At 43.7% G+C, this 27,749-nt stretch overlaps 1 protein-coding gene across 2 annotated transcripts in view; it reads right to left on the bottom strand.

Moving 5' to 3' along the window:
• Window positions 1-27,749, bottom strand: part of LOC141094735 (disheveled-associated activator of morphogenesis 1-A-like) — a 221,031-nt gene that overhangs the window by 40,364 nt on the left and 152,918 nt on the right. For both annotated transcript variants that reach the window (XM_073580660.1, XM_073580659.1), the window contains exons 7-12: window positions 22,813-23,248; window positions 20,810-20,969; window positions 18,821-18,932; window positions 18,031-18,121; window positions 17,301-17,387; window positions 14,758-14,910 (exon numbers count right to left, since the gene is read on the bottom strand). In XM_073580660.1, coding sequence (XP_073436761.1) covers window positions 14,758-14,910; window positions 17,301-17,387; window positions 18,031-18,121; window positions 18,821-18,932; window positions 20,810-20,969; window positions 22,813-23,248 — 1,039 coding nt within the window. The remainder of the gene's footprint in view (window positions 1-14,757; window positions 14,911-17,300; window positions 17,388-18,030; window positions 18,122-18,820; window positions 18,933-20,809; window positions 20,970-22,812; window positions 23,249-27,749) is intronic.

The following is a 27,749-nucleotide window of genomic DNA, read 5'->3' on the forward strand; positions in this document are numbered from 1 at the left end:
AATGCATGAATATTGAGTAAAGTGACATGTCAATAATACAGAGAGAAGCTAGAATAGCTCAGTCAGTGGATTTCTAAAATTTGGTGGAATCAATTAGGTGTCCTGAATCTGCTTTTTTTTTCCCTTTAGATCAAAATCTGATCTGTAAGGCTGGGGTCACACTAGCGAGGAATACGGCTGAGTGAGAGGCGTTAAAAGCACGCATTAGACACAGACCAATGATTCTCTATGGGGTCCCTCGCACCAGCCGTATATTTCTCATCCGTATTCTACAGTCCGTGCCAATCACAGCATGCTGCGATTGTCAGCGTACTACGCCCGTAATACGCCAATGCAAGTCTATGGGTGCGCAAAAAATACGGATTACACAAGGACCACACATGTGACTTGCGAGAAATACGCACCCGGTGTCTTTTAGCAAAGTCGGCAATTCAGTGCGCTGTACAGTAAACTCACACTGACAGGTTTACTAAAGAAACGAAAGAATAGATCTTCATAGGAGAATCAAATAGGAGAACTACTTGCAAGTGGCCACCTTAAATACATTTTCTCATGATTTGATACACCTGGCTATGAAGTTCAAAGCTCAATGAGGTTACAAAACCAATTTAGAGCTTCAGGAAGTCAGTAAAAAGTAGTTAGGAGTGTTCAAATCAAGAAAATGATAAGGGTGCCCATACTTTTGCACCGGTCAAATTTTGTTTAAATGCAGATTTCACATTTTCTGTTAGTACAATAAACCTCATTTGAATCCAGAAATATAACTGAGTCCATCAGTTATTAGATATATGAAACTGAAATGGCTGTTGCAAAAAACAAAATTGTTATAAAGAAAAAAGGTTAACATTAATAGGGGTGCCCAAACTTTAACATATGACTATATAGACACATAGAATACATATATATATATATATATGTGTCTATATCTATTCTTTGGTTTATGTTAGAAACCCTGCCATAGGGCTCCGTTATATGTCCATTTTGCAAGCCTGCGAGAAAATCTCGCCATACGGATACCATACAGATTACATACGGATGCTTACATGCGCAAAATACGCGACCACACCTTGATTACGGATGACATACGGAGTACTGTTTAGGGGCCATTCATCCGTATTACGCATGTAAGGCTGGTTTCACATTTGCGTTTTTTTTCGCGGTAATTTAGCGCTAAATAGCGCATGCGTTTTTTTTTCCTATACTTTGCATGGGATGCGCTTATGTGCGCATACACATGCGTTTGTACGCGTTTTACCGCGCATGCGTTTTTTTGCGGTATGCGCTCGGGCGCACAAAATGCAACTTATTGCATTTTTTGTGCGTCCGATTTGCCTCAAAAAAACGCATGCGCGCGAAATGCGTTTTTTTACAGCAAGACACCCATTATAAGTCTATGGTGAGCATATGTGCGCATTGGCATGCTTATGTATGCGTTTTTTTGCACATGCGTTTTTTTTTTTACCTTAGTTTAGACAATGGAATTTAGGGGTTTGGGTAAAGTTAGGGTTAGTTAAGGGGGTTTAGGGTTAGGGTTAGGGTTAGGGTTAAGTATGGTTTGGTTAAGGGTTAGGGTCAGGGTTAGGGTTAGGGTTAGGGTCAGGGTTAGGGTTAAGTATGGTTTGGTTAAGGGTTAGGGTCAGGGTTAGGGTTAGGGTTAGGGTTAGGGTCAGGGTTAGGGTTAAGTATGGTTTGGTTAAGGGTTAGGGTCAGGGTTAGGGTCAGGGTTAGGGTTAAGTATGGTTTGGTTAAGGGTTAGGGTCAGGGTTAGGGTCAGGGTTAGGGTTAAGTATGGTTTGGTTAAGGGTTAGGGTCAGGGTCAGGGTCAGGGTTAGGGTTAGGGTTAAGGTTAAGTATGGTTTGGTTAAGGGTTAGGGTCAGGGTTAGGGTCAGGGTTAGGGTTAAGTATGGTTTGGTTAAGGGTTAGGGTCAGGGTTAGGGTCAGGGTTAGGGTTAAGTATGGTTTGGTTAAGGGTTAGGGTCAGGGTTAGGGTCAGGGTTAGGGTTAAGGTTAGGGTTAGGGTCAGGGTTAGGGTTAGGGTTAAGGTTAGTTAGGGTTTGGGTTAGGGTTAAGTATGGTTTGGTTAAGGGTTAGGGTCAGGGTTAGGGTTAAGTATGGTTTGGTTAAGGGTTAGGGTTAGGGTCAGGGTTAGGGTTAGGGTTAGGGTTAAGGTTAGTTAGGGTTTGGGTTAGGGTTAAGTATGGTTTGGTTAAGGGTTAGGGTCAGGGTTAGGGTTAAGTATGGTTTGGTTAAGGGTTAGGGTTAGGGTTAGGGTTAGGGTCAGGGTTAGTAAAGTCATGGTTTGGGTTAGTGTGAGGGGCCACCTAATGTTGGAAAAAAACGCAAACGCGGTAAAAACGCACTAAAAACGCATACAAACGCATAAAAACGCTGCGTTTTTTTCATGCATGCTCATAAAAATGCTTGAAAAAAACGCAGCAGTTGTATGCTTTTGTATGCGTTTTTCAATGCGTTTTTTTGCTGGAAAAACGCGCTGCAAAAAAAAGCAAGTGTGAAACAGGCCTTAAATACTGACCGTATTTTGCGTCGGTTAGTGTGACCCCGGCCTAAGTGTTGCAGTATTGCTTTCATCATGTGCGACTGCTTTCAAGAGCCAAGCAATCTTCAGACAGATACCAACTATGGAAAACTTGGATTCTGAAAACCAACCAGAATCTTTGGATTTACTTGGCTCAGTGGATGAACACTAGCCATTTTTGAAGGGCAAAGACTATCACTGCTACCACTATGTATATTAGAAACTTGTAAAGTGGTTTATCCAAGAAGATGTGACCCAAAGTGTGGACTGTACTGAAGAAAAATTCTAATGGGAGAAATGATTACCAGAAGGATTCCAAGTATTATGCCAGCTGATCCATGCTGTCAGTGGACTTGTGATAAACATAAAATAGGCAGATGCCAACATTTAAATATGTTGAATCAGACTGGGGATGGGGAGAGGGCTATTATATGTAGCTCCAGTTCAGATAAAAAGTGTAAAAGTATGAGGGTGGGCAAAAATATGACATGTATCAGTATAGTGATCTCTCCATCATTTATAGAACTTGTAAGATTGCCTAGAGGTTGGATGTTTTCCTTTGGAAATATCACTTTTAGTTATATTCCAACTAATATAACTAGTGGGTCAGGTGTTAGCTCTAGGTTAACGCTAAGGAGTAATTTGAATTATGCATGTATTGGTTTGTTGTTGGATAAATAATGTGTGGCTATAAGATATCCAAGGGTGGATTGTGGTGCTAATACAAATATGGATATCTTATAGCCTACATATTATAATATATTGTTTATATGCTTTGATATAGTGTGGTCATTAGACCAAGGGTGGAAAGTATTGCAAATATGAAATATGGTTGCTTGAATACAAACACTATATATTGCAATATACTACGGTGTAATATCATTGATGCTGAACTTTGATACTGAGCCAGGATTCATTATCCTGATTTGCACACAAGTGACCACTGTGATATTTGCTTTGACAAATAGTGATACTGAATACTTTCTCTTTTCTATACCCTGCCAATTGTGTTAAAGGAATTGGGGGGTGGTTGATGGGAATTCTACAAGGAGCTTTCCAACTAATTCTGTGTGGTATTCTAATATAAGAGTTGTGTGGTGTATTCTTACACATGTGCTGGGAAAAATTACAAAGACAATTGGAAAAATAACAACTGTACAGATAATGAATATTTATGCTGCTTGAACAAGGAAGTCTCATGTTCAATAATAGTATGATGCTCGGAGACAAGGGAGACCAAAATATTTTGATGGTCTCATGTAGCTATGGTCATGCATGACATCAATAATCAAGGACCGATTGTGATACAAATGAGACAAGTATGAGAGTGTGACTGGGTTACGATAGGTATCCAGTTTTCAGAATAGGTGATTATGGAAGTCATGCTGCCCATATGATACCATCTTAGAGCATTTGCTATGATCATGAAGAGTTAACTTTGTAACAAGCAACATATGTTGAACTTTGAACAGTGACAGACAATCTTGATTGTTAGAGGACATGCCAGTGGCAAGCAGATCTTGGATTGGTGCAAACAAACTAAGATTGTAGTAGTCTATAACAAACAGACCTTGAAGTCTTGTGCTGTTATCAAGAAAACAACCCATTGCGCAATGGCAAGATACTGATGATTCAGCCTAAACATACTGCACAGATGTCATAGGGGAGGATGTGGAAGCTGTATATAAAAAAGGAGACCCGGTTCAGCGAGGTAGGGACATTTCCAGAAGGTATCGTGGATGCACGGTTTCTGTGATGACAAGACCAGAGTATTTCCTTCTAGTTGACACTGTGGTCCCTCCAGTGGAGAAGTGATGTTACAATACTTGGCAATGTATTGATGCTTATTTCTCTATGTACTATAATTCATATTAATTGCATGATTCACATGAAATGAATTAACACAAAACTGGGTAATATTATATTTGCCATTCCATAATTCAGCATTATCCTGATGTAATCTTAATAAAATTGTGTCATATCCAAGTGGTGCCTTCTTTAAAGCCGTATCCGAACCTTATTGCTAAACAGTTGGCAATACACTGCTACTATGTCTAAGATACTAGTGATCAAGGGCAGTTCATGCCTGAATCGCATCTGAGCATTATCTTATCTACTACCATGAATTTTAATTCTATGCTTTGAAATAAAGATTTGAGGATTTTACTAAGTTGCCAACACTTGGAATTTTTTTCATGTTTTACCATTGGTCAGTGGTTCTCCATAGACCAGCAACACCATATTGTGAATGGTATTGGTATTGAACACCACAGTGAGGCTTTAAACCTTTTTTTTCCTCATCATATAATACTGCTCCCATGTACAAGAATATAACTAATACTAGCTGTGAACCCGTTCTACACCCGGGTGGCGAGCATTTTTATTGGTATATGGTCTCCTGGTAAGTGCTGCCCCATCCTATCCTGGTATGTATGGCACCCCTCATCACTATCCTGCTATGCATGGCCCCCTCATCCCTATAATGGTATGCATGGCCCCTTTATCCCTATTCTGGTATGTATGCTCCCCCCCAGGTATGCAAGGTTCCCTCATTCCCAATTCTGGTATGCATGGTACCCCTCCCCCCCTATCCTAGTATGAATGGTACCCCCCTCATCTCACAATCCTGGTATGCATGGTCCTCTCACCCCCCAATTCTGGTATGCATGGTCCTCTCACCCCCCAATTCTGGTATGCATGGTCCTCTCACCCCCCAATTCTGGTATGCATGGTCCTCTCACCCCCCAATCCTGGTATGCATGGTCCTCTCATCCCCCCTATCCTGGTATGCATGGTCCCCTCACCCCCCTATCATAGAATGCATGGTCCCCTCACCCCCCAATCCGAGAATGCATGGTCCCCTGACCCCCCCCAATGCCGTGAGGTCAGGAGAGGGTGGGATTGTGCCACCGAAATCGGCGCCCGCTTCCGACGCCACAACCCGCCCTCTCCTGACACCACAGCGAGACCCCGCGTCAATACCTGATCATTGCGTTGTTGGGCCCTGATTTCTGGAGAGGGCGTGTTGTGGTGCCGGACTCGGCGCCTGTGCAGCCCTTGCTTTCGGTGCCATTTTCTTGAAGACACACTGTAGTCTTCTACAACATGACGGCGGAAAGCGAGGACTGTGCAGGCGCCGAGTCCGGCACCACAACACGCCCTCTCCAGATATCACGGCCCAACAATGTAATAATTGGGAATTGACGTGGGGTCTCACCGTGATGTCAGGAGAGGTCCCGCTTCAATACCCGATCGTTAAGTTGTTCCGTGATGTCTGGAAAGGGCGTGTTGCCGTGCCAGACTCGGCGCCTGCGCAGTCCTCATTTTCAGGCGCCATTTTCTTTAAGACATACTGCAGTGTCTTTTACAAAATGGCGGCGGTAAGCACGGACTGCGCATGCGCCGATTCCGGCGCCACAACCCTCCCTCTCCTGACATCACATCAATACGCAAGACCACGCGGCAACAGCAACACCGGATCGGTAAGGTGTTGCGGAGATTGCGGTATGCGTTCAGTGCTTATGCATACCGTGATCTCCTGGGTGGATGCATCACTCTGTGGGGTCCAGACTGCGTAGGCGCGTCGCGCTTGCGCAGTCTATAAAGGCTTCAGACAGAGTGACGCTCCCACCCTTATATTAGAGATAATACTGCTCATATGTGTAACGGTTCCACCCCTCACTGTATCTGGGATGTAGTTACTGACAGCTCAGCCGTACAATCTGGTTCATGGGCGTGCTGAAGCGGTCAGTGTGTTGATTGACAGCTCGGCCGTCCAGTCTGAGACAGGGAGGTGCTGGCTGTCTACAGGTGTTCATTGTCCCAGGTGATTGCCTGGCTACTTAACTGGGCTATTCCTCTCAGACCACTGCCAGACGTACATTCATCTACCATGTGGTTTGCCTCTCTGTGCCTTGCGGTCTCTTTGTAGTTCTTTCGTTGTCTGACTTTGGACCTCGCTCTGACCATGTGTCTGTTTCACCCTTTCTGCTCTGATTCGCTATCCACCTGGTATTCTGACCTTGGAACATTACCAGACTACGCCATTATCTCTTCCTTCTGTTTATGACATAAACTTCTGGGTTCTGACCTTGGCCTCCATGACTATCCAGACTCACGGCTTGGCTGTGAGAAGATACTCAGCGCCACACTCTGTACAAGTGTCACGCTGCTGCTATGCAGGTAGATGCAAGCTCCACTAGATGGCAATAGAGTGGAGGGGCGACTGCACACAGCAAAAGCAGACCTCAAACAAGCCAGATGGGTCAGTAACAGTAAGGAGCAGATATGCAAAAGACAAGAGACAAACAGCAGGTCAGGGTCCAAGCAGAATCAGATACCAGGGAGTCCTAAACATGAAAGGGAAACACTGAGTCGGGAATTGGAGTGGGGGACAAACAGACATGGGCAAAGTCAGCAACAGCAGGAGGACAAATCAGGGTACTACAAGAGTCATATACTCATACCATAGGCAGAAAATAAAACTGACATGGCCTGCAGGCCGCTGCAGGAAGAAATTGCCAGCCTGAATCCAAAATGAGGCCAGCCAAAGTTAACCCTTGACATGATCAGCCCGCCGGAAAAGGGCAGACGGGACTCAAAACCCAGACTAGATCATGACAAGAATTTAACTTCTATAATACTGCTCCTATGTGCAAGAATATAATTACTATAATGCTGCCTCCTATGTACAAGAATATAACTACAATAATACTGCCCTCTATGTACAAGAATATAACTACTATAATACTGCTCCTATGTGCAAGAATATAATTACTATAATGCTGCCTCCTATGTACAAGAATATAACTACAATAATACTGCCCTCTATGTACAAGAATATAACTACTATAATACTGCCCATATATACAAGAATATAACTACTATAATACTTCCCCTATGTACAAGAAAATAACTACTATAGTACTGCCCATATATACAAGAATATAACTACTATAATACTGCCTCTATGTACAAGAATATAACTACTATAATACTGCCCCTATGTACAAGAATATAACTACTATAATACTGCCCCTATATACAAGAATATAACTACTATAATACTTCCCCTATGTACAAGAATATAACTACTATAATACTGCCCATATATACAAGAATATAACTACTATAATACTGCCCCTATGTACAAGAATATAACTACTATAATACTTCCCCTATGTACAAGAATATAACTACTATAATACTGCCCATATATGCAAGAATATACCTACTATAATACTGCCCCTATGTACAAGAATATAACTACTACAATACTACCTCCTACATACAAGAATATAACTACTATAATACTGCCCACTATATACAAGAATATAAATACTATAATACTGTCTCCTATGTATAAGAATATAACTACTCTAATACTGCCCCTATATACAAGAGTATAACTAATATAATACTGCCCCTATGTGCAAGAATATAAAATTGAGTGTATGTGTGTATCACCAACCAATCACGAAGCATCTTTCATTTCACCAGAACTGTTTAAAAGAAGCTGAGCTGTGATTGCTTGCTATGAGCAACAATTTTCCCACCCCACAACACCTCAGCAGACACTGACCGGGTGGGAGAAATCTAGCATCCCCGGGAACATAAGCTCCCAGCCATTGTCTGCCCCCCAGAAAGGAGCGGAGAGCACACGACAGAAATGAATCACCCCCTCCCGTGCCCATATCCCCATCACACATCCTCCATCCCATAGGCACATCTTCCCTCTTAAAAGGATCTCCGGTATGGAGGTTAGGGCAAATCCCTCAGCGCTCTGATTCTGACCCCCAGGCTTCTATTAAAGGGATCATTGGCATGGAAGTCAGGGCAAATCCATTCATTGCTTTGGTTTTGACCACAGGCCTCTCTTAAAGGGATCCCGGTATAGAAGTTAGGACCGTTCCACTCAGCGCTGTGGTTCTGACCCCAGGGTATCTTAAAGGGATCATTGGTATGGAAGTTAGGGCAATTCCAATAAGCGCTCTGGTTCTGACCCCCGGCCCCTCTTAAAGGTATCCCTGTTACAGAAGTGAGGGCAAATCCACTCTGCGCATTGGTACTGACCCCAGGCCTCTCTTAAAGGGATCGCCGTTATGGAAGTTAGGGCAATTCCACTCAGCGTTCTGTTTCTGACCCCAGGCTCTTTTAAAGTGATCGCTGGTATGGAAGTCAGGGCAATTGCCTTCAAATGCTCTGGTACTGACCCCAGGCTCTCTTAAAGGGATCTCCTTTATGGAAGTTAGGGCAAATCCCTCAGTGCTCTGATTCTGACACCAAGATTCTATTAAATGGATCATTGGTATGCAAGTCAGGGCAAATCTACTCAGCGCTCTGGTTCTGATCTCAGGCTCTCTTAAAGGGATCCCCGGTATGGAAGTTAGGGCAATTCCACTCAGCGCTCTGGTTCTGACCCCAGTCTCTCTTAAAGAGATCATTGATATGAAGTTAGGGCAATTCCACTCAGCACTCTGGTTCTGACCCCAGGATGACGGGATGTTGTGAGATATTAGGGGTAGTAGTCCAGTAGCTCTGGCTGACGGGATGATGTGGGATGTTAGGGGTAGTAGTCTGGTGGCTCAGGCTGATGGGATAATATGGGATATTAGGGGTAGTAGTCTGGTGGCTCTGACGGGATGATGTGGGATATTAGTAGTAGTCCAGTAGCTCTGGCTGACGGGATGATGTGGGATGTTAGGGGTAGTAGTCTGGTGGCTCAGGCTGATGGGATAATATGGGATATTAGGGGTAGTAGTCTGGTGGCTCTGGCTGACAGGATGATGTGGGATGTTAGTGGTAGTAGTCTGGTGGCTCTGGCTGATGGGATGATGTGGGATATTAGGGGTAGTAGTCCGGTAGCTCTGGCTGATGGGATGATGTGGGATATTAGTGGTAGTAGTCCGGTGGCTCTGGCTGATGAGATGATGTGGGATATTAGTGGTAGTAGTCCGGTGGCTCTGGCTGATGAGATGATGTGGGATATTAGTGGTAGTAGTCCGGTAGCTCTGGCTGATGGGATGATGTGGGATATTAGTGGTAGTAGTCCGGTAGCTCTGGCTGATGAGATGATGTGGGATATTAGTGGTAGTAGTCCGGTAGCTCTGGCTGATGAGATGATGTGGGATATTAGTGGTAGTAGTCCGGTAGCTCTGGCTGATGAGATGATGTGGGATATTAGTGGTAGTAGTCCGGTAGCTCTGGCTGATGGGATGATGTGGGATATTAGTGGTAGTAGTCCGGAGGCTCTGGCTGATGAGATGATGTGGGATATTAGTGGTAGTAGTCCGGTAGCTCTGGCTGATGAGATGATGTGGGATATTATAGTGAATGTGGCTATGCAGAGTGTTCTGGACTCTACACTTAGCTTTATATATAGAAATAATCATTATAATTTGTTATAACTAACTGTAGTTAGTTACTATGCCCAGGCAGCGCCGGGCTCTTCAGCTAGTATGAAATATATTTGAGATACTTTTAACATCTGTCTGGCATATTTCTATAATGGACAATTGTACGTATCTTCTTTTAGCATACACAGCGGTTGTATTTTGCAGATGATGTCTGAACTTTACATTGGGAATATTCGTGCTGAGCTGCTGACCTTCTGCAGATTTGATGTTACATATTGTGATGTTCTTTAATCCTGGGTGTTTTAATGATTGTGTGGTAACTCCACCGGGAAGAGCAATGGTAAAATATGATTTGCTCGGCTTTTCTCTCATTGATGAATGAGGTGTTAGGTCTTATACCACAGAGGTTCTGGATGCACTCAAATGCGATGGTCTCATCCATAAATCACTTATTGACTCTTAAACATGAGCTTCTTTAAAATGTATTAAACATGTGCCCACGGAAGTGAAATTTTGGTCATTTCTCAGGTCTGTACATGAATTTGCCTCAAATTTATTCATAAAATTGGACAATAATGTCACCAAGATTAATTAAATCACAGACCTGTGTATGACACTGGAAAATAATGTACATGGAGAAGTTATTGGGTGACCATGTGTCTTTTCAATTGGAGTTGTCTTTTACTGGCAACTTTTAGTGATCTAACCACCACATATACCTATTAAGAGTATAGACACGGGTCTATGGACAGTAAGAGAAATTTCCCTTTAAAAATGGAGGCAAGATATCTAATATAAAAAGCTCAAGTGTGTGTGTGTGTGTGTGTGTGTGTGTATGTATATGTATGTCCGGGATTGGCATCCGCACCGTCGCAGCTACAGCCACAAAATTTGGCACAGGCACACGTCTGGACCCCGAGAGTGTCCTAGGCTATGTTGTGAGGCGAAATTTTAACCCCGCGCGTTCCAATTCACCAAACAATTTTGCTCCTATCTACATAATGGGGAAAAAGTGTGTGTGTATCAAGCCCCGCCCCTCATTATGATGTCATAATGGTTGCCATGGCGACGCTGATGTCATCATAGGTTGCAAGCCCCGCCGCTCATTATGATGTCATAATGGTTGACCATGGGATGGAGGATGTGTGATGGGTATATGGGCACTGGACTATGGGATGGAGGATATGTATGATGGGTATATGGGCACGGGACTATGGGATGGCGGATATGTATGATGGGTATATGGGCATGGGACTATGGGATGGAGGATGTGTGATGGGTATATGGGCATGGGACTATGGGATGGAGGATATGTATGATGGGTATATGGGCATGGGACTATGGGATGGAGGATGTGTGATGGGTATATGGGCACAGGACTATGGGATGGAGGATGTGTGATGGGTATATGGGCACAGGACTATGGGATGGAGGATGTGTGATGGGTATATGGGCACTCGACTATGGGATGGCGAATATGTATAATGGGTATATGGGAATGGGACTATGGGATGGAGGATGTGTGATGGGCATATGGGCATGGGACTATGGGATGGAGGATGTGTGATGGGCATATTTGCACTTGATTATGGGATGGAGGATATGTATGATGGGTATATGGGCACGGGCCTATGGGATCGTGGATATGTATGACGGGTATATGGGCACGGGACTATGGGATGGAGGATAATTATAATTTGTTAGAACTAACCACAGTTGGTTACTATGCCCGGGCAGCGCCGGGCTCTTCAGCTAGTCTAATATATAAAGGTCAAATGTGTTTATGTATGTATGTGTGTGTATGTATGTCCAGGATTAGCATCCGCACTGTCGCAGCTACAGCCACAAAATTTGGTACAGTCACACGTCTGGACCCCGAAAGTGTCCTTAGCTATGTTGTGAGGTGAAATTTTAACCCCGTGCGTTCCAATTCACCAAACAATTTTGCCCCTATCTACATAATGGGGAAAAAGTGTATGTGTATCAAGCCCCGCCGCTCATTATGATGTCATAATGGTTGCCATGTCGACACTGATGTCATCATAGGTTGCAAGCCCCGTCGCTCATTATGATGTCATAATGGTTGACCATGGGATGGAGGATGTGTGATGGGTATATGGGCACTGGACTATGGGATGGAGGATATGTATGACGGGTATATGGGCAAGGGACTATGGGATGGAGGGTGTGTGATGGGTATATGGGCTCTGGACTATGGGATGGAGGATATGTATGACGGGTATATGGGTACAGGACTATGGGATGGCGGATATGTATGAATGGCATATGGGCACGGGACTATGGGATGGAGGATATGTATGATGGGTATATGGGCATGGGACTATGAGATGAAGGATGTGTGATGGGTATATGGGCACTCGACTATGGGATGGCGAATATGTATGATGGGTATATGGGCAGGGGCCTATGGGATCGTGGATATGTATGATGGGTATATGGGCACGGGACTATGGGATGGAGAATAATTATAATTTGTTATAACTAACCACAGTTAGTTACCATGCCAGGGCAGCGCCGGACTCTTCAGCTAGTTAAAAAATAAAAGCTGTATGTTTAAAAAATAGAAAACAACATCAAAGGTTGCCTAAAAACATGGCAGTGTAATCTGGATTTGATATCACAAAAATGTGTCTCATGGTAGGACAATGTTAAAAAAGACGAAATAGTTTTGGATGGTCCAGTCTATGGGAAATGTGTTGTTCTTCATGGATCCACCAACAAGCTAGGATTGGAAATCTTGTCTTGCCGGTTTTTTTTTCAGCAAAGACTAAGCTCAAACTGGTTTACCAGTGCATCAGAGGATCCATCAGAATGTGGCTACTAAAAACTCTCATGCATATTGGACTAACATTAGCCAAACCCGCTGATATTGTCAGGATCGGCCGAAACTCTAACATGTATGTGTAACGGGGTAAAGTACAGGAAGAGATGGGGGAGGGTTGCCTCCTCTGCTTCATGCCCAGAACCATTGAGCAGCACAGTAGGTTCCCCGGGCAACAAAAAAGGGGCCTGGTACAGGAAGGAAGCTGGGCAGAGAGTGGGAAAAGTGCACTCGCTGTCCTCAGAGCAGCCTGGGCAGCGGTCAGGACAAGATGCAGACACAGACCGGGGGAGAGACAGAGCTTCCGTTCAGAAGTCAGAGATCGGGATACCACACACAGAGACTGCAGCCCGTGAGTACGTGGATCTGGAGTCTGCAGTGACAGAAAAGGTGTGTCCTGACCCCCGTGCAGAGACGGAGGCCCGTGAAGAGACGGAGGCCCGTGAAGAGACGGGGGCCCGTGAAGAGACGGGGGCCCGTGTTGAGAATGTGGCCCGCGCAGAGACCGTGCCCTGTGTACAGACAGTGACCCATACAGAGGCAGTGACCCCCGTGTGAAGCCACGGTACCCACGGAGTTAGTGCAGAGCCCCTAATTCAGGCGAAGGGACACAATTGTGTACCGAGCTTTGCTTCTGCAGGAGAGACTGTAGCGTTGGAGCGAAAGACTCAGAGCAGAGGTGACCCTGTTTGCCTCGTACTCCCTCTGACTCCCGCATTATCCCCTGAGATCCTGGCTGGGGATAGTTAAGAATCACAGAGTTCACAGAGACTATAGACAACAAGTGCCGCTGTTGTTCGGTACCTACATGGGAGAAGGTTGACTCTACAAGCAAGTCCTCTTCAGACTGCTAAATTCATTCCAGGAAATACTGTTTAATCCTGTTTATTCCGTTTGCCTGTTTTATAACTTGTTTTCTACTTCACCAATACTCGCATCGTTAAATTGCCAGTGTTTATCTCTGTAAATAAACTCCCCCTGTAACTGGTGGTCCGTCTGTTCTGTGGTGACATACCCAGCACCTGCTTATTATTACATTTGGTGACCTCTTGACTCTATCATGAAAGATGGTGTAAAAAGAGAGAAAAAACCGACATGTCAGATTTCTGATCATTTTGTTCTTCAGGAGATAAGGCAATACCAGAGGAGATAAAGCAATACCAGAGGAGGACGGCAGCCCTCTAATAAACAACACAGGAGTGCTCATCAAGGGTGAGTGTTCCTATGTAGGATGACCCAGGAGCAATAGCTTGGCCATCAATGATCTTTTATCAGATATCTATCAATTGTGTATGGGGGTGGCCTCATTTGGAGCCAACTTTGGAGGCAATGTTATAATCTGGTAAAGTGTTTTGAGAAGACTGTGGATATAAAATTAAATTCAATGTAAGTTTTATCTCACAATGGACATTTTTTAAGAAGAACCAGATCATTGAAAGCTTGGATGAATGGATCGGAAACAAATAAGACAACCAGAACTGAAATGGGTAAAGACAACCATAAAAACTGAGAACAGGTCAGTGAGAAGACTGGAAAAACAGTGGTCATAAAAATTCATGAAGTGATAGATGATTGTCATAACAAGAGATGAGCAAATAAATTGGCAGGATTCTGGTCCATTCGCCACATCAGTATTCCGTGGCTGCCAGATGGGAGCCCTGCTTCCTACGTACTGGCTCCTTCTTGTCAGTCTTGGCGCAACCTTGTCGTTGGGTGTCATATACTTACAACGTTGTGCCGAGAAGGCTAATCATAAAAAGAGCCTTGCATGTCAGCAGGTAGAAGGAAATTCACAAGTCTCACGTCTGGTGGTCACAGAATTCAGACATGGGTGCTGGAAATGATCCTGCAGAAAATTTGATTGTCTCTAGTAATAATCAGTCATAATGTTTATAGAAAATATAGGGACCACGTATATCCCTAATAATCATTTTCAACCACAGTTCCGGAGTTATAAAATGTCACAGAGGAACAGAAAAAATACAAAATACCAAGAGATTTAGAGTATAGTTGTAATACACACTTTTGTCAGGGTGGAGAGATGGAACCCCTTGGCTTTCTCTTTGCCCGTAGTCTCGTTTAGACAGTTGCCCATGGCCAGGATGTAGGCAAGCACTGCAGGGAAGGCCTGACTCTGGAGCAACTGCTTACATGCTTTGATCTTTTGTGACGTGAGCTGCAAGCAAAAAGTTTGGTTTTCTTTTCATTCATCATATATCACAAAATGTGTTTTATATATCTAATTTTTTGTACATGAAAGGTATGATGGAATCAACTGGACTAAGGCTATGTGCCCACGGTAGCGTTTTTAAACGCTCAAGAAACTGATCCCCTTCCCAGAAAACGAGCGTCCTTTTTCTGCCCGTTTCTTGCGCGTTTTGTGCAAAAAAGCCGCACGTTTTTTACGCTTTTTTTGACACGCATTTTCTGGGAACATTGGGGAAGGCTAAAAACGCGGAGCAATGCGGAAATTAATGAGCATGCTGCGTTTTTAGCAGTTAAGCGATTCCTGAGCGCTTAAAAACGCATGCATTGGCACAAAAAGCAAAAAAAGCATGCAAATTAATTTGAAGCATCTTTTAAGTGTTTCTGCAGCGTCTGAACCGGCACAAATGCTGTGGAAACGCTTAAAAAAGCGCAACGTGGGCACACAGCCTTAAGCGTTTCTGCACCGTCTGAGCCAGCACAAACGCTGCGGAAACACTTAAAAAAACGCAATGTGGGCACACAGCCTAAAGGTAACACACGATCACTAATAATATCTATACATGATAAGAGATAAAGGAGATTTGGATGATTTGGATAAAGGAGAAGATGGTGGGGGCCAGGCAAAAGTACATTTGAGGGACTGAACCAGAATTGGACGTAAGTGTCAAATACTGGAGGCCTGGAGGTCTAACTTGCTTTGAAATTGGTCATTTAACAAAAGTCTGGGGACTGGATCCCTAAATCACAAATTCGGCAATGTCGTTGCACATTAGAATTCGTGTTCAGATCCGAATGTACGGCTGGGATTCATCACAGCGGGAAAAGTTTTAATGGCGCTCGCACTGACGTCAGTGAGTTGATCTGATTTTATTGGCTTTGAACTCCCAGAACCTTTTTGACAGCACGGTGAGTGTGAGAACTTTCTCATGCTCATGGTGACGTTAGTCAGGTCATAGGAGTTCACGGCGAGACACTGAGCAGTGCTAGCACATGCTGCTCAGTGTCTCTGCTGGATGGCAGGCTGTATAGTCGCACCATGCAACCATGCAGCTTGACATCTAGATGTAGCAGAGCTAGACATGTCGCGAGACAAATTGATTATTATTTTCTCGGGGGACAGGTGAGGAATATTGTTGTTTATTATTTTAATTCTGTTACATGAGACATTGGCTTCTGTGGACTGGGTGATTACAAGAGTATTGTTTAATTTAGATTCATTAAAGGAGTCTGTGTCATTCATTCAATCAAAGGACTTTATACTTGCTGTGTGTTTATTTACAATATTACTGTCGGATTAGTAATTAAGAGGCGTCTTATAGACACCTCTCCATTACTAGTCCGTGGGTTTGATGTCACCCGACAATAAAAAGGTGACATCAACCCCACAAATATGATCCCCACTTGCCACCGCCATAGTGCAAGTGGGAAGAGCCATGTAAAGCACCAGAATCAGAACATTTAATAGATTCACATTTTCTCGGGCGGCTGCAGTCTGCTATTTTTAGGCTGGGGGGGGAATATCCATGGCCTCTTACCAGTCTTGAGAATACCAGCTGCGAACTGTTAGGTTTTAGCTTGGCTGGTTTTCAAAAATGTATTTATTTAAATAATTTTAAAAAAGCATGGGGAACCCCTCTATTCTTGATAACCAACCTTGCTAACGCTGACAATTTAGGGTTTCAACCTGTAGCTGTCAGTTTTGCCTGACTGGTTATCAAAAATACAGGGGAAGCCAATTTTTTTACATTTATTTATTTATTGCGCAATTGATGGGTTCATTAATGTCTTTTTTCCTGGTGTCTGCCCCTAATTTGAGCTTTTTTAGCCCAACTAAAGATGTTGTCTATGCATTAAATTCAATGGTATTCAGATATGTTTGGTGAACATCGGTACGTTCGCCGAACTGAACCTTGAAAGGTTCACTTATCTCTAACAGGGAACTGGTCACCAATCTAACAATAGTGTGGGGCTGGGTTACTAAACTACTAGTCGTATGGGACTTGGACACCAAACAACTAGTAACGTGAGACTAAAGCACCAAACTATTAGTAATTTTGGGCTGGGGCACCAAACTGCTAATCTCGTGGGATTGGTATACCCAACTACTACTAACATAAGATTGGAGAGCCAAACTACTAGTCATGTAGAACTGGCATACCAAACTACTAATAATGTGGGTCAGGAACACCAAACTATTAGTCACGTGGGACTGGGCCACCGAACTACTCACATGAGACTGGAAAATCAAACTATTAGTCACGGACATGTGGCTCCCTGTACACAGGGACTACCTTCTCTTCTGGGTGCCCTTGTGGCAGCTGATGGGGTATCAATGCTACTGTTCCTACACCTACTTACCGGTAGTATGTCTTTCATATACACGGGCAGATCTCTTATGGTTAGTAAAGTATCAAGTCGGGGGCACAGATCTGTGATTTTGCACATCTGTAAAAAAACAGAGAGAGGTATTTGGAAAGGCAGACTTCAAGGAATGGCTACCAACATGATTATAAATGTGATGACTACCCAGTAATGTTACATGGGCTAATGTGAAAAGCATTTCTGGGTTAATGTAGGTACATTAATTATTGCAAGTACTAAGGAACCAGTTTATTATTTCCATGTGTTTTAAAGTTTCTTTTCTTTTATGTATTGGGATATTCATTGATGTTTTTTGCTCCAAATTTTGCTAAATAGTGCATGAGCTTGTGCAAAGTCAAAATGGTCTTTATTTTTGCCTTTGACATGTTTTATGACTTTTAGTGGAAAAAAAAATGCCAGTTTTACACAATAACATAAAACGATCTGGAAAACATATAAAATCACTACAAATGGGACTACAATTCTTTAAAAAGTTGCAGTTGAGGAAGCGACAGAAAACATCTGCAAACCCAAGACACCTCCTAAAATAGCGAAAATAAGAAAAAAGAAGAACACATATAAAACAGAGTTTCTAAAAGATGCAAATGAGATGAAAAACAGAGGAAAAATAGATAAAAAAAGTGTGTATAAATAATTATGTATAAATAATGAATCAGGACTAAAGCCTTTTTTGCATTTTCAGCTTTATGTATAGATAGTTCTGTACCTGCAGCATAAACTGATCCACAATGTGCAGCTCTGACGGGGAACCCTTATAAGCCAAGTACATGCTTCTGTCTTTTGCAGTTGGCACATATCTGTATGAAAGCACAAACAACATACAATATTGCCAGATATTTAAAAGTGCCAAATCTTTTCAGTTAGCGGGATAATGTTGATTGCAGGAGGTTCTGCTGCTTGGATAATGGAGGGGAGGGATCAGCCATTATTAGCTCCTAAATCAATGATTAAAAAGAATGTCCATAAGAAAAGCCAATATGGCTAATCATCTTATGCCCCAATAATAGTCATCTGGTGAAATCTGTTGGTGCCCACACATAAAAAATTGACAAAAGATCCCATGAAATTTATGATTGGATCTACATTGGCAGGGATCTGTTCAGTCCAGTAAATCCCAGGTTCCTAGAGTTCTAGTCAATGATTTCACATTCCAAAAACTTCAAACCACGAGATGGACAAGGAGGACTGCAGAAAAAACCAAAATGGGACCCTGCTACTGGCTTGACCACCATACCTTATGATGCTGTCTGCGCTTATGACCTTCCTCTACCTCTCTTGCTCCTTTTATAGAAAAGAAGGCTGGTGAGACCAGTGGACAATTCCATCACTAGTCTTCTAACCACTTTGTGAAGGGGTTGGTTAAGGCTGGACTCAGTTGGAGCCTTTTACTGAAGGGCCTTAAAGAAGTTGTGTGGACTATCTCTAGTCAGGTACTCAAACAGGACCACCCCAATATGACTGGGAACACAATGGTTTGATTTAATTCTTGGATTCACCTTCTGAGGTTGGTCAGATGTTCATCAGATAAACCTCCATCACATTCCCGTAGGATCAATAACTTTTCCTGTAGCTGCTCTGGCTTCATGTAAAAACGTTTTAAGATGATATCTATAAAGGGAAGGAAGGATATTCTATTATTCTACGAAAACATAGCACAAGTGAGGAGACATTGTATTAGTGAACCTGTACTGATCCTGAGTACCTTTATTATAGTGTAAAGCTGCACTCATTATTCAGCTGGTGGAGTCACTCTGTACTTACTGTATATTACTTATCCTCAACTGATCCTGAGTTACGTCCTGTATTATACTCCAGAGCTGCACTCACTATTCTGCTGGTGGAGTCACTGTGTACATACATTTCATTATTTATCCTGTACTGATCCTGAGTCACATCCTGTATTATACTCCAGAGCTGCACTCACTATTCTGCTGGTGCAGTCACTGTGTACATACATTACATTACTTATCCTGTATTGATCCTGAGTTACATCCTGTATTATACTCCAGAGCTGCACTCACTATTCTGCTGGTGGAGTCACTGTGTACATACATTACATTACTTATCCTGTACTGATCCTGAGTTACATCCTGTATTATACCCCAGAGCTGCACACACTATTCTGCTGGTGGAGTCACTGTGTACATACATTACATTACTTATCCTGTACTGATCCTGAGTAACATCTTGTATTATACTCCAGAACTGCACTCACTAGTCTGCTGGTGCAGTCACTGTGTAGATACATTACATTACTTATCCTGTACTGATCCTGAGTTACATCCTGTATTATGCTCCAGAGCTGCACTCACTAGTCTGCTGGTGGAGTCACTGTGTACATACATTACTTATCCTGTACTGATCCTGAGTTACACCCTGTATTATATTCCAGAGCTGCACTCACTATTCTGCTGCTGCAGTCACTGTGTACATACATTACATTACTTATCCTGTACTGATCCTGACTTACATCTTGTATTATACTCCAGAGCTGCACTCACTATTCTGCTGGTGAAGTCACTGTATACATACATTACATTGCTTATCCTGTACTGATCCTGAGTTACAATACGCATTATACTCCAGAGCTGCACTCACTATTCTGCTGGTGCAGTCACTGTGTACATATATTACATTACTTATCCTGTACTGATCCTGAGTTACATCCTGTATTATACTCCAGAGCTGCACTCACTATTCTGCTAGTTGAGTCACTGTGTACATACATTACTTATGTTTTATTGATTCTAAGCTAAATTCTGTATTATATCTCCTGGAAATCACAATTTCATAAAAGGGAATCTGTCAGTAGGAACAACCCTTCTAAGTTGTCTACATAGGCATGTAGGCCAAATAAAGTTGAATAAAATGACGCCTTTATATATGAGATGCATTGTCTTATTCCAGAGAAATCCACATGAGCTGTTAAGGACTATGGGCCGGACATAGATCTCCCTGAGAATCTGCTTCCAGAGATTATTTTAAATGAAAGGCGCATTATAAATGTGAGAAATGGAGATAAGGAGAACAGACTGTCAGTCAGTACATGTCTCACACTGGTAAAACACCTTTCATTTAAACTCAGCTCTAGAGGCAGATTCTCATGGAGATCTATGTCCGGCCCATAGATCTTAACAGCTTATTTACATATTAAGAAAAATGCAGATTTCTCTAGAATAAGACATCGTATCCCAGATATCAATGTGTCATTTTTTTTTTAGCTTCATATGACCTAAATGCACAGATAGACGTCTTAGGAGGGTTAATCCTACTGATAAATTCCCTTTAATGCTAATTATCCCACTAACATTTATTAAACAATATGACATGACAAGAGCTTCTCTGTGAGCACATCATCAATTTCCCCCTATACGAATAGTTTGCTACAGTATATCAGTCCCAAGCAAACTTCGCATTGATCCCTTTCCCAATATAAACAAAGTGAATATTCCTTTCCCTCTCTGATGAGATATTTGGTCTCTTACTAAAGTTATGTGCAATCTTCCCATCTAACAGGATATTCGAGTGCTTTGTGATGTCTGAATCCAGAACAGGAGAGCAGTCGCTGACTTGGAACTGATGGAGAATTCTTTGGCAGTCAATCTTCTTCTGAGCAGAGTTCTGTCCCCACATAGACTTGTTAATCTGAGGAAATACCGGATTTGTGAATTGGTTAAATTCATATCCTAAAATGACACTACTTGTCAAAAAGTATTTTCCCCCCCAGACATCTACAAATCATGATTTTGGAACAAGGTTGAGGATATTCTTTTAATTAAGGCTTAAACCCATTTCATACTTTTGACATTCACAGTAGAGTACAGACCACGATGCCAGGACCAGCCACGAGTCTCCTGACCCGAACTCTGCTGCCTTGCAGCCATGTATGAGACTATTGATTTCAGGTCAGGAGACTGACGACCAGGCCTAACATAGCGGTCCACAATCAAACCTTGAATTGCGAAAGTTTCAAACAGGACTTGAATTATACAAGTACTTTCACATAGAAAATGAAATGTAAAGTGCTACAAAATATGTCGGCGCTATAGAAATAAAATGTATTATTATTATTATTATTATTATTATTATAGAAAAGGTTGTGCAGCTCTCACTCCCCAGAAAAATGCAAGACTTTTTGAGCACATAAACTAATATATCCAGGAAATGTCCTGATTCTGACACTCTCTAACATGCCATTCTCTACTTTTTAGCAGTGGATTCTTTTTCATCGGCATTCTGCCAGAAATTTGCAGAAATCTAATTTTCCAGCAAACATTACTCTTCCCACTGTAGCAATTATGGTCGTGAACTTAATGCCCACAACTCTGGTCCTCACACCTCACATCCTGTAAACCATCTTGGAGCAGACCTGGGCAAAGTGCGGCCCATGGGCCAGACTGGAACTGCCAGTGGGCCGGACCGAGACAGCCAAGGGAATGAAAACAGTGGCCCACGGGCCACACCGTATCGCCCCCTTTCTCCACAGTCACTCTCCATCCATGCTGACTGCATTGGTGGAGGAGGGGCCTCCGACTCCTTCCTGCACCAATCAGCGTGTGAAACAGCTGATGTAATGACGTAATGTCATCACGTCAGACAGCGCACTGGAGACAGAAGCAGAGGCAGATCGTCGTGGGAACAAGAGAAAGGTGAGTATGTGGTGTTTTTTGTATTTATTGCATGGGATGTTTAACTGCACATGGGGAGGCTATGATGGTCTCATGATGGGCATGGGGAGGCTATGATGGTCTCATGATGGACATGGGGAGGCTATGAGGGTCTCATCATGGACATGGGGAAGCTATTGTGGTCTCATTATGAACATGGGGAGGCTATGGGGGTCTCATCATGGACATGGGGAGGCTATGGTGGTCTCATCATGGACAAGGGGAGTCTATGGGGGTCTCATCGTGGACATGGGGACGTTGTATGGAGCACATATGCTGAACATAGGGAGGCTGTGGGGGGCTTATATCCTGGAAATGGTGAGGCTATGTGGGGATCATATGCTGGCCATGGGGAGGCTGTGTGGGGCTCATACAACATATAGAAGGGTCTGTATTAGAGTTCAAGTGGTATATAGGGGGATGTCAGCATACTTAATTTTGCTCAATATTAAGTGATACAATTAATATTAATATAATTATTAATATAATAATTATAATTAATATGTTGATATTATGTTAGTATTGAACCTAATTAATTTCAGCCTATTGGTTCGGCCCTCCACAACAGTCATGGTCTCTCATGTGGCCCCTTGGGAAAATTAATTGCCCACTCCAGTCTTAGAGACTCTGCTGGTAGGCAGATTACATTTGGCAACAGGCAGATGACAGCAAGTTAGGCATATGGGAGACACATGAAGAAGACCCCAGTATAATAAATGGGATATGAGGTAATACAAATTTGAAGTCTGGAAGCTTCTTCTAGTGGCACCTCAGAATGTGAATGATGGTGTGATATCCAGTTTTTGGAGGATGCCCTTTACCTTTTCCTGGGGTATAGTGTTCCAATGGAAAGCTTTGGTTCTGATCTGTGACACTGTCCTTTGAGTGACTGGTAATGGAGGAGGTAAGAAGGGTCCAGGAGTTGGAATCTGAGGAGCACCAGAGAAGCAGATTCTCTTATCTGTACTTGCTGCCTCTGAACCAGTCTGGTTCCCAGAGGCTATCGGTTGCAATTGAACTTCGTCATGAATCTGGAGACCATCTGCCACCTTAAGAAATGGACTGCAACAGTTAGGTTCACTGTCCACCACCTTATCCTTATCTATCTCCATGTCCTCGGAGGCAGCTGATTTGCCTTCAGGCAGAGGACGTTGATGATTCTGCAGGCAGAGCACCTCCAGGATGGACACCCAGTCGTCTCGCATAGACTTTGTTTTTTCCAGGATCTTATTCTGCTCATTTAATGGTATCCGGAATCTAATATAGCAAAAAAATATATTAATTTGTGACCAAAGGAATGGGGGAGCAGTAATTACAGTAGATTTTCATAGAAAACTAATATTCACTATTAGCAGCGCAGAATTTTGCAAGCAAAGATTAATGTGTTCACGGTTTTCTAATTTATCCTAAGGGCAGGGCGCTGAGGTGTCCCTATATAACTGCAGGTTCAGTAAGCACTCCCAGGAAGATTTTTTAATTAAAGCCCCCGTCACACACAGTTTTATGACGCAACAGCGATCTCACCAGCGAGATCGCTGTGTGTGACAACTATCAGCGACCAGCCCCCCTGCCGGGTATCGCTGATCGTTCTTGAAACTCTGGACATTTTTTTGGTCACTGGTCTCCCACTGGCCAGCACGCATCGCTGCGTGTGGCAGGCGGGAGACCAACGATCAGCGAGCAGGAGCTTGTAACTAAGGTAAACAGAGAGTTTCTAAGCACCGCGCGGCGCTTAAAAACCCTCTGTGTACCTTAGTTACCAGCGCACTCATGCGGGGAGCTGGTAACCAAGGTAAACATCGGGGCACTTAGAAACCCACTGTTTACCTGGGTTACCAGCTCCCTACATCAGCGCGCTGGTAACTAAGGTACACAGCGACGTGAGCGCTCGTCGTCGCTGGTGCTGATCGCTGGTGAAGCTGCCTGTTTGACAGCTCACCAGCGATCATGTAGCGACACACCAGCGATCCGAGCAAGTTGAAATCGTTGTCGGGATTGCTGGTGAGTCGCCTTGTGTGACGGGGCCCTTACTCTACCGCCTCTTTCTCAGGGATCCAGCTCTGTTCTGCTCCTCTTCTGAATGACATCATCTCACTGCAGACTCTCTGGAGCACACTGCACTCCTGCAACCCAGAAGTGGCTTTTAAAATGCAAGTCTACAGAGCATCAGAACAGGACTACATAGGTTTTCACGTAAAAGATTTCTGGCTCATGCAAAGCACAGTGTGACCCAGAGAGTCTGAAGAGCGGTGATGTCACTGAGAAGAGGAGCAGAAAGGTGCTGCATCACAGAGAAGCAAGCAGTAGGTAAGTATAGTAACACACTGACACTACATTACGCACATATGTACACAGATTTAGTTAAAAAAATGTTCATGGGAGGGATTCTTCAACACTAGGCTTGCGTTAACAGTGCGGTTTCCAAGTTATAAGTGTGTAAGGACATTTGAAGGCAACAGTCCCTTACCCTATGGAAATATGGAGGAACTGAAGAGGAGGAAAGAGCCTGGTATGTCCTGGTGTGTGTGTGGGTGACATGCAATGTATGTCTGTGTGTGTGCAACATGCAGTGTCTGTGTGTGTGTGTGTGTGTGTGTGTGTGTAACATACAGAACAGAATGTGTTACATGGAGTATGTGCAAGTAACTTGCAGTGCATGTGTGTGTGTAGCATAAAGAAAATTGTGTGTGTTGCATACGGTGTGTGTAGCATACAACAACATACAATGTGTATAACATTCAAAAAGACTGACAATGCGGATGAGCATTTGTAGATGTAAATGCGTCAGCAATAACCAAACTAATGAGCAAAATATTTTCATCAGGTGATTGGATAATTAATGTTGGAATAAAAATCCAGTGTGGCGCCCCCAGGAGCATGGTCGCCACAGTGGCATTGCCTTCCTCCAGGGAGGGTGATGTCAGGCTTGGAGGCAATGAAGGATCTCTCTAGCAGTTAACCATAACATGCAACACAGTTCCCACTCCAGGCCAGCAGAGGGAGCTCTGAACCAATACCAAGGGGAAGAGCTTCTCTCTGGAGGCCAGGAGGGGAAATTAGTAGTTAGTGTGAGGAGGGCAAAGAGTGTAGACATGTTGAGAGAAGCTGGAGGTTGAGCTGAGGATAGAGAGCTCCCTCCCAGTGATAGCGCATGATCTGGAGTCTGGTCTCCACAGTTGCATGGATACTGAAGGTCCTGCAACAGAAACCAGAGCAATAGGAAGCTGTAAATGCTCTATACCCAACTAAGACTCGTAGGCACAACAGCGACGGGTGAGCCAAGAGAAAGTCTTAGTTACTCACCGGTTAACGGTGTTTTTCGGAGTCCATGACAGCACCACCTGAGAGAGGGGATCCGCCCTTCAGGAACAGGAAACCTACAGATACAAAAGGGCGGCACCTCTCCCTCGCATCAGATGGATTACAGAGCACAAGAGGACCACAATGGTTAACAGCAAAATTTATATACAGTACTTTTACACAACTATTCCTTATCAGTGTAAATACAAGAGGAAGAAGTGCACACCCAAATTTAAACTAAAGGGAGGGAATATACAGGTGCTGTCATGGACTCCGAAAAACACCGTTAACCGGTGAGTAACTAAGACTTTATCGGTCGTCCATGACAGCACCACCTGAGAGAATTACAGAGAGTAAAACTATTTAGGGAGGGACTACAGCCTGCAGTACCCTTATACCAAAAGAGAGGTCTGTGGAAGCACCCAAGTCTAGCCTATAATGACTATAAAAGGTGCTTGGAGAGGACCAAGTAGCCGCCTTACATATCTGGTCAATGGACACTTCTGATCTTTCGGCCCACGAGGTCGCCATGGCTCTAGTGGAATGCGCCCTCAGCTTCCGGGGTGGCGACCTGCCTTTTGAGGTGTATGCTATTGAGATCGCTTCTCTAACCCACCTGGCTAGTGTACTTTTTGACACTCTACAACCTTTCCTAGGGCCTTGATGAGAGACAAACAGGGCATTATCTTTATTCCAGGGATCAGTAACTGCCAGATATTCTATGAGGCATTTCCTAACATCCAAGGTGTGAAGTTTCTCTTCCTTCTCATTAGCTGGATTAGGGAGGAAAGATGGAAGGACTATCTCCTGTGTCCTATGAAAGCTGGAAACTACCTTAGGTAAATACGCCGGATCAGGTCTGTGTATTACCCTATCGTCCTTGAACTGTATATAAGGAGGACGTCTAGATAATGCCTGGATGTCGCTTACCCTACGAGCTGAGGTTAGAGCTACCACGAAGGCTACTTTGAGGGACAGGTTCTTTATGGAAGCTGATGAGATAGGTTCGAATGGGGCTTCTGTCATAGCCGTGAGGACTAGGTTCAAGTCCCACTGCATGAATCTATCTTTCGCTATTGGCCTGGATCTACCTGCTGCCTTAATGAATCTACTGATCCAGTAATTATCCGCAATGTTGCAGCTAAAGAGGGCCCCCAAGGCTGATACTTGTACTTTAAGGGTACTAATGGAGAGCCCCATATCCAGACCTTTCTGAAGAAACTCTAAGATTTGGTTTACAGGTGCTGAAGCGCCAGTGACCACTCCAGAGTTCTGCAGGAATTTTTTCCAAATTCTGACATATATTTTGGTAGTGATGACTTTTCTACTTTTAAGTAGGGTGCTAATCAGGTCTGGGGAGAAGCCTTTTTCTCTCAGCAGTGTCCGTTCAAACTCCACACCGTCGGATGTAGGCCAGGCACCTGAGGATGGAACACTGGGCCCTGGGATAGGAGATCCGGAATGTCCGGAAGGACCCAAGGGTCGGACACCGACATGGTCCTGAGGCAAGAAAACCAAGCCCTCCTGGGCCAGAATGGAGCGATAACTATCACCCTTGCTCTGTCTCTCCTGATTTTCTTCATCACCAGAGGTATTAACGATAAGGGAGGGAAGGCGTATGCTAGCCCGAAGCCCCACTTTATCAGAAAGGCATCTACCGCCAGGGGGTTCTCTCTGGGATTTAGGGAGCAAAATTGTTTTAACTTTCTGTTTTCCCTGGTAGCGAAGAGGTCTATCTCTGGTTATCCCCATTTTTGTACAATTAGGTCGAAGATGGAGGTGCTTAGGGACCATTCTCCTTGTTTTAGTGGTTTGCGGCTTAGGAAATCTGCTGTGATATTTTCTTTCCCTTTTATATGTAGAGCTGTTAAAGATTGAAAATGCTGCTCTGCTAGCAGGAATAGCCGTTCTGCCACATTCATCAGGGGTTTGGAACGAGTCCCGCCTTGGTGGTTGATATAAGCCACGGTGACCTGATTGTCGGAGAACACTCGCACATGATGGCCCTGTAGATACACAAGTAGCTCCTTAGCTGCCTGCTCTACCGCTGTCAACTCTTTCAGATTAGATGATATTTCTATCTGATGACGCTCCCATAGGCCCTGTACCAGAATCTCACCCATATGAGCCCCCCAACCGGACTGGCTGGCATCCGTGGTGATTATGCGGGATATGTCATACTCCCAGGGGACCCCTTTGGATAAATTATCCTTGACTAGCCACCACTCTAGGGACTCCCTTGTGTTTCGGGACAAGGTTAGCTGGCCCTCTAAGTAACCCTCAAGGATTCTCTGATGCCTTAAGACCTCGCCCTGCAGTTTTCTTGTATGAAACTGTGCCCACTGGACTGCCGGGATACAGGACGAGAGGGAACCCAGAAGGGACATGGCTTTCCTGAGGGACATGGTAGGGTTATTGGAAGCGTTCAGGACCTGATAGTGTAGGCGAACAAGCTTCT

Source organism: Dendrobates tinctorius, unplaced genomic scaffold, assembly GCF_039654945.1.
Source record: "Dendrobates tinctorius isolate UK_male_01 unplaced genomic scaffold, ASM3965494v1 ptg000065l, whole genome shotgun sequence".
Classification (NCBI taxonomy): domain Eukaryota; kingdom Metazoa; phylum Chordata; class Amphibia; order Anura; family Dendrobatidae; genus Dendrobates; species Dendrobates tinctorius.